Below are 6,645 nucleotides of genomic sequence, written 5' to 3'. Positions count from 1 at the left end.
CATCAAAACTGTACAAATATTGATCTTTATTTTACATTGCATTAAAATATTAGAATTGATATTTATTCCTTCAGTAATATAGTCTCAGAATTTTATTTTATTTTAATATCTGGAATCAGCATCGTTTTCTGTGTTTCTGTAATAATAAATACTGTGTTCCTTCTTACACAATGTACCTATTCGTATATCGTTGTTCTATCACACGTAAACTCTGTGGAACTATAGCTAAGACAGTGATCCAAGTTTAGCTCATCGTATACTAACAAAGAAAACCAAAGTCAGCTACTCTTTCTAAAAAGATAATTCAACCAATTTAAAATCCCGCATTAACTGCATAATAATGAGGAATCGAAATCCAATTTGAGTGACCCACACCGTTCAACTTACGAAGCCACTTAATGAAACCGAGATAGAATAATTAGCCACTTTCCGCTAATTTCCAAGTTATTAATTGAGGCGTTAGAAAGGGCCGTCATCTGGCTGGGGAGCTATCTTGAGCTATGTGTGACGCTCCACTAAGCGGCGCCCATTGTGTCAAGACAAAAGCTCATTAGTGAATAAGCTGGATTCAAACGAAGCAGCGCCCAAAGAAATTCTGACATTGGATATTAAAGCATATTTTTGAGGAGTTTAAATTATGCTAAGTAGATTTTGAAACTAAATAACATTTATTGACAAATAACATAACACACTTTCTGAGTATTACTGAATATAAATTAAATTCCTAACAAGTGCCAGCAGCGGATGCAGGGGGCTTAGGCGGAGGCTTAGGCTCATCATATCCCGGATGGAATTTGTTCAAATAATGCCACGGTGTCTGCAACTCATACGACCGCGCTTCTTGAGGGTATTCCATTGGTTCATAAACTATTTTTTTCAGTTCATCATCATAACGAACTTCAATATACCCGATCAAAGGAAAGTCCTTTCGTAATGGATGTCCAGTGAATCCATAGTCTGTGAGAATCCTCCTCAAATCCGGATGATGACTGAAAATAACTCCAAACATGTCGTATATTTCTCGTTCGTACCACTGACAGGACTTCCAGACGCCGGAGCCAGAACGAATAGGTGTCAACTCGTCTGTGTAGGTCTTAACACGAATTCGTTCTCCAAATCTAAAGCTAAGAAGGTCGTATTCTACTTCGAATCTGAATGGTCTGCTGGGTACATCTATAGCAGTTGCCGAAGAGCATTGAGCAAAGCAAGCGTTTTGGTGGAGGCGCATAAAAGTGAGGACCTGGTACAGACCTTCAGGGGCTACCAGTATCTCCAGCTCATCTGTTTGCTGCAGCTGGACCTTCTGCACCCACTTAGGCAGGCACGCTCCTACGTATATACCATATTCGTACAGCCTTTGACGTTTGGCATTGTCATGTCTCCTCAATGTGTGGCTTTCATATTCTAACGGTTCAATGAGTAATGGGTTATTAACTTGCATATCTTTTTCTGCAGCAGGAATGCCAATAAGGAATTTACGTGGTAACGAAGTTACCAAAGTCCTTTTTACTAGCTTTGACAATAAGCAATTCATGATTATTAATATTATTCCTTGCTATAAAATAACGCGATAGAAACAATAATGTCATTGATGACAAACAAATGTTGCGTATTTTTTTCATAAATAGGTATATGGTCTAAGAAAGGTTTGATTATTTTACACATTGCCCTATCGATCCTCTTTTATGCAATTGGACATCAGATTCCTACATCTCATGGGATTATTTACACTCAAAATAAAAGAGAAAAAGTAGAGTTTATTGAAAAAAATAAATCATGCAAGTATGTAAAGTTGAGCGCAAACTAACAACAGTTGCTTAACTGATACAATTTTTAACCGCAGAACAGGAGTTTGTCCGGTACAACAGTTGCGATTGGAAAACTAACTTTTAGGTGACAGAATGCGCAAAGCAAAGTTGATAATGTTTTTGTAAATTGCGAAATTTATATTGTTGTATTTGTTCTTAGATGCAGTTACCAGTTTAATTATCTAGGATTTGTAATAAGTCGAGACGTTAATATTCCTGAATAATATTATAAATCCTAATATTCCTACTAGTTACTATTCCTGCTAATATTATAAATGAGAAAGTTTGTGAGAATGTATATTGGTTATTCTTTCACGATAAAACGTCTGGACCGATTTCGTTGGGTATGTAGATAGGTGATACCCTCGATTAACACATAGGCTACTTTTCATCAACACGACACGCGGGCGAAGCCGCGAGCGGAGGCTAGTAAGTATTTAATAAATAGTAAATGACATCATCTCAGCGATGTAGCAAGGTTTATAATGCATATTAAAAATACCAGTTAAATTCCAAGCTATCATTCAATAGATATAAATTTCCTCGAAATTCCGAAATCACCATATTTACGTACGCCTTCTTCATATCCCAACATCTGTTATAACCGAAATTGAGGTGCCAATGTCTGGTTTTGATTAAACTTTTATGATCTGTTTTATAACGAATAAAATGCAGGTGCATGCACCGGGAACACGGTCCGTGAAGAATTTTAGGTGATTCTATCAATATCGAAGATAATTCAAAGCGATAAGTCGAATGGGTTTAGAGGATTTAGATCTATTGGAACTAGGATTTAGTGTAATAGGATATTAGATAAATAAATATAAATTATTTTAAGTAGGTACTTATTTATTGTTTGTGAAGTAAATCGTACCTATAACTTAAAGAATAGTTTTCAAAGAATTTGACACCAGCTACAAATCGTTACCTGGATGGGCTTACGTGAAAATTGAATTGGACTAGAAGTCTTCAAGCCCGATTCTTACAAATTGTGCGACAACTTTAGTGTTCAATTTCAGGAAATAGTTGCCCAAATCTCTTAAATAATAATGTTTTTTTTTTTTATTTGAACTATATTTTATTAAAACTATTATGAAGTGAAAAGAATATTTCGGTCTCAAAGATTAACAATTCAGTTTCAGGTAACAATAAAACAAATTAATTAAAATTCAAATAAAATTATTAGAGTAGCTAATTAAACAAACAAGATAACTTCTCATTCGAGTACCACAAAACAAAACACACTCGAAACGAGAACAAAATATTCCTTCAAACTGGCACTCCTCGAGAAATAAGAACCTTAATTACGGTAAAAGCTCTCAAATTACTCATTTTATTAAATTATGAAGATATAAAACCGTTCCCGGTGCACGTTACAAGAACAGGGCTTTACTCTTTGCTCCGATGAAGTTTTCGAGTGGAAGTTCAGACACATGTCTCGGAAGTCTCGCAATCCACGTCTCTACATGTCTACAAATAAATTTTGAAACGGATTGTGTTATGAAGATTTTCGACGAAACTATTTTAGAACGTTTAATGCGATGGATTTGGTTAATTGTGTTCTACATCTGGACTAGTGACAGCTATATTATATTTTACTAATAAAAAACTAAAGTTGTTAACTTTACCCGACACATTGTACATCGGTCTCCCATGGGACTTTCCCCACTTCCATGAGAAGAGCTGCGACGCTGTCTTTTACTATCAGTACGTATCAGATTGTTCTATTACCAATAGAGGAAAGAGTGATCAACTTTCTTGGTGAAATCGGATAGAGAGATTCGAACTGAGTGTTTAAAATGACGCTGTCTTTTACCATCTGAATCAATCTGTCCTGCTCCACAACTATTATAGAGCGAGAAGAGGAAATTCTTTGTTTCACCAAATATAGCTTTTGAGCAACACCACCTCCGTCAATGCGAATAGACATAACATTCAGTTACGCTTCATTACGTTATCGAGATCATGGGGGCGATTCAGCGCCTTCTAGGTATTGACTCACTTACGTTACAACGAAACTGAGCCTACAAGCTTTAGTTTAGACAAATAGTCATCCAACATTCGATATGTAGCTACATAACTTTATACGCGTTTCTTTAAAGTTTAAAAAGTGATCAAATGGATATTGTTAGACCATTTATTATATTTAGTTACCTAGTATAATGCAAAGTAGGGTTAAGTCGATCCTTATTGGATACTTTCCAAAATCAAAATTTAACACAGGGTGGTATTGTTGCTGTTTATAAGCCAATTTTATGATACTTCTAAAATATTATTATTATGTTCGGAATAGACGATACAAGCCTTCCTGAACAACTTCCCATTAGATACATCAGCGATAACATTAAATCAGTCCAACTTAATTGTCTAAATCAATTGAAACGGTAAACGGTAGCACTACACTAATCCCCTTTCCCGTCACTACACAAGTACCTATGTAGGTAGGTATCTTCTCACCGAGGCGGTGGGCTCACGCCTACATACGCACGACTGCACGCCCACTACAGCGGACACACGCATGTAAGAACAATTAAACCTAACAACGGGAATTACCTCGGCGGATGATATGAAAACGTACCCATATATCTTTTACACTCTCATATATAAAACAGAAAGCTCAGGCTGCACTTGATTCAGTGTTTCCCGCCGTCCAACTCCAGATTGTGCGCCGCAACACCACAACTTCCTGCTTCCGGTGGCAACCCTGCGCCTGCGCTGTGCGTAACACCGCCCGGATGTGACGTCACGGCATGTCACTTCCGCATCGTGATACGCCCCATTTAAAATAAGAACAACGGTTACGATACATCCACGAAATTTCATGAAGAAAACTTACAAACTATGCTAATTAGTAGCTAATTATTTAATTTTTCAAAAATACCAACAAAGAAACTCCTTGATCAGTTGACGATCCAAAACCAATATGGTTTTATACGTCAAAGAAATAGTCAAACATTCCTAGCCACTGAAAGACCACACGTATCCAAGATACAGAAAGTATCTCTTTACATTCAGTGAGCACATACGGTGGGTACATTTAAATATTTAAAAATGAAACTGAGTGTTTAACGTAGCTCGAAATTTGGGTAAATCTTCCTTTCCGGCCGCAACGGACTGCGGCTGCGTTCTCGACCCTACCACTCTAATCTAAGCCGACGCGTTCTTAAAAATATTAATATTGCACGGACCCTGCTTTTAAAATTATTATATTAAGTTCTAGCCAGCTATGCTCTTTTAACCCTTTAAAGCTCAAAAAAAGAATTGAATTTATTTATTATTATTTTTTTATTTATTGTTTATTTAGATCTTACAAGTGCTCAAAAAAATAAAAATAAAAATCTGGTATACATATATATCCAAATATAGTATGTTGTAAATGTGCTACATTGCGAAACACAAGAACATGTACAGGTTGAAATCAGTGTTGTATATTTACAACAGTGCCCACGTTACGGAATAAAATCCAAACTAATATTATAAATGCGAAAGTAACTCTGTCTGTCTGTCTGTCTGTCTTTCTGTCTGTCTGTCTGTCTTTTCTTCACGCCTAAACTACTGAACCGATTTGTGTGAAATTTGGTACAGACATAGTTTGAAACTTGAGAAAGGACATAGGATAGTTTTTATTACAAAAAATAAAAATAAAAAATAAAATTTATTACGGACATACAGTGCCATCTATTGGTCAAATGTCGAGCTGTTATTCCTATGCTCCGTAGATAGATGGCGTTAATCGCGCAATGGTGTCATTACACGTGTTCGGTTCATGTTATTGTTTTAATTCATCGGAAAATCCATCAGAAAAATGTAAATAAACAGTAAAAAGGTGTAAAAAAAATAATATTAATATAATAAAAGTTTTACTACAAAGAAAATGCTCTAACGGAGTATAGATAATTCTATTAGTACCTACTACGCGCAATGGTGTCGATCGTTACACGAGTTCGGTTCATATTGTTTTAATTCATCGGAAAAAGGTAAATAAATAGTAAAAAGGTATGAAAAAAATAATAATAACAATATAATACTACTTTTAGTACAAAGAAAATGCCCGAACGGAGTATAGATAAATAATCCGAGTTGTCACTATGCTCGATAGATGGCGTTGGGATCGAAATAGATCGCGCTATGGTTTCGTTACACGCATTTGGTTGGGTATCGGCCCAACTACTACTCAACTACTGAACCGATTTGGATGAAGTTTGGTAGGTTCAGACATAGTTTGGAACTCGAGAAAGGACATAGGATAGTTTTTATCCCAAAAATCCTGCGGGAGCGGGAACTTCTCAAAAATCCCGCGAGATCGGGAACTATGTGGGTAAAACCAAAAATCTGCCGGAAGTCACTATTCCACGCGGACGAAGTCGCGGGCAAAAGCTAGTGTAGATATAAATGAAAAACAAAATATATTAAAAAACATATTTATTCTACATTATTAAAGTTAAAGAAACAGTTTCTTTTGGGAACTAAACACAAACGTTGTTCACATTGTGAACAGTGGACTTTTGAATACCCAGTTTTGCAGTATTTGCACCTACCTCGCTGTACAAAAACTGGAAAATGGCCAATTTTATCAAATCTGTACTTTTGTGTCCTTACTTTTTCTAATATCGGCCGAACCTTAAAATAACGATCGTTATTCAGATCCGAATTATCCATGAAATGCAAATATTTTCTCATGAACTCATACTTTTTTAGACATCAGCGACAGGAAATCTGAAATCATTACTCCAGTAGTCTCGATATGACGGCATTCTTACAATACCCATCATAATTGTGATAGCTAGAAAATCACGCACATCATCTCTGGTAACGTTTATAGATTTACCTTCTTTGC

At 36.0% G+C, this 6,645-nt stretch overlaps 2 protein-coding genes across 2 annotated transcripts in view; both read right to left on the bottom strand.

The window, feature by feature from the left end:
- Positions 1 to 6,645, bottom strand: part of LOC110380488 (cullin-associated NEDD8-dissociated protein 1) — a 574,273-nt gene that overhangs the window by 80,921 nt on the left and 486,707 nt on the right. The gene's annotated exons all lie outside the window — the stretch shown is intronic.
- On the bottom strand, positions 645 to 1,592 carry LOC110374091 (NADH dehydrogenase [ubiquinone] iron-sulfur protein 3, mitochondrial). The gene has a single exon (XM_021331671.3). The coding sequence runs from the start codon at positions 1,532 to 1,534 to the stop codon at positions 725 to 727; it is 810 nt and encodes a 269-aa protein (XP_021187346.2). The 5' UTR covers positions 1,535 to 1,592; the 3' UTR covers positions 645 to 724.

The sequence above is a fragment of the Helicoverpa armigera genome, chromosome 3 (assembly GCF_030705265.1).
Source record: "Helicoverpa armigera isolate CAAS_96S chromosome 3, ASM3070526v1, whole genome shotgun sequence".
Taxonomy (NCBI): Eukaryota; Metazoa; Arthropoda; class Insecta; order Lepidoptera; family Noctuidae; genus Helicoverpa; species Helicoverpa armigera.
The sequence above is the reverse complement of the archived record's forward strand: the minus strand, read 5'-3'. Positions and strand labels throughout refer to the sequence as shown.

Bases quoted from the DNA above. Each gene is read 5' to 3' on its own strand.
- LOC110374091 (XM_021331671.3), bottom strand. From the start codon at position 1,534: ATGAATTGCTTATTGTCAAAGCTAGTAAAAAGGACTTTGGTAACTTCG.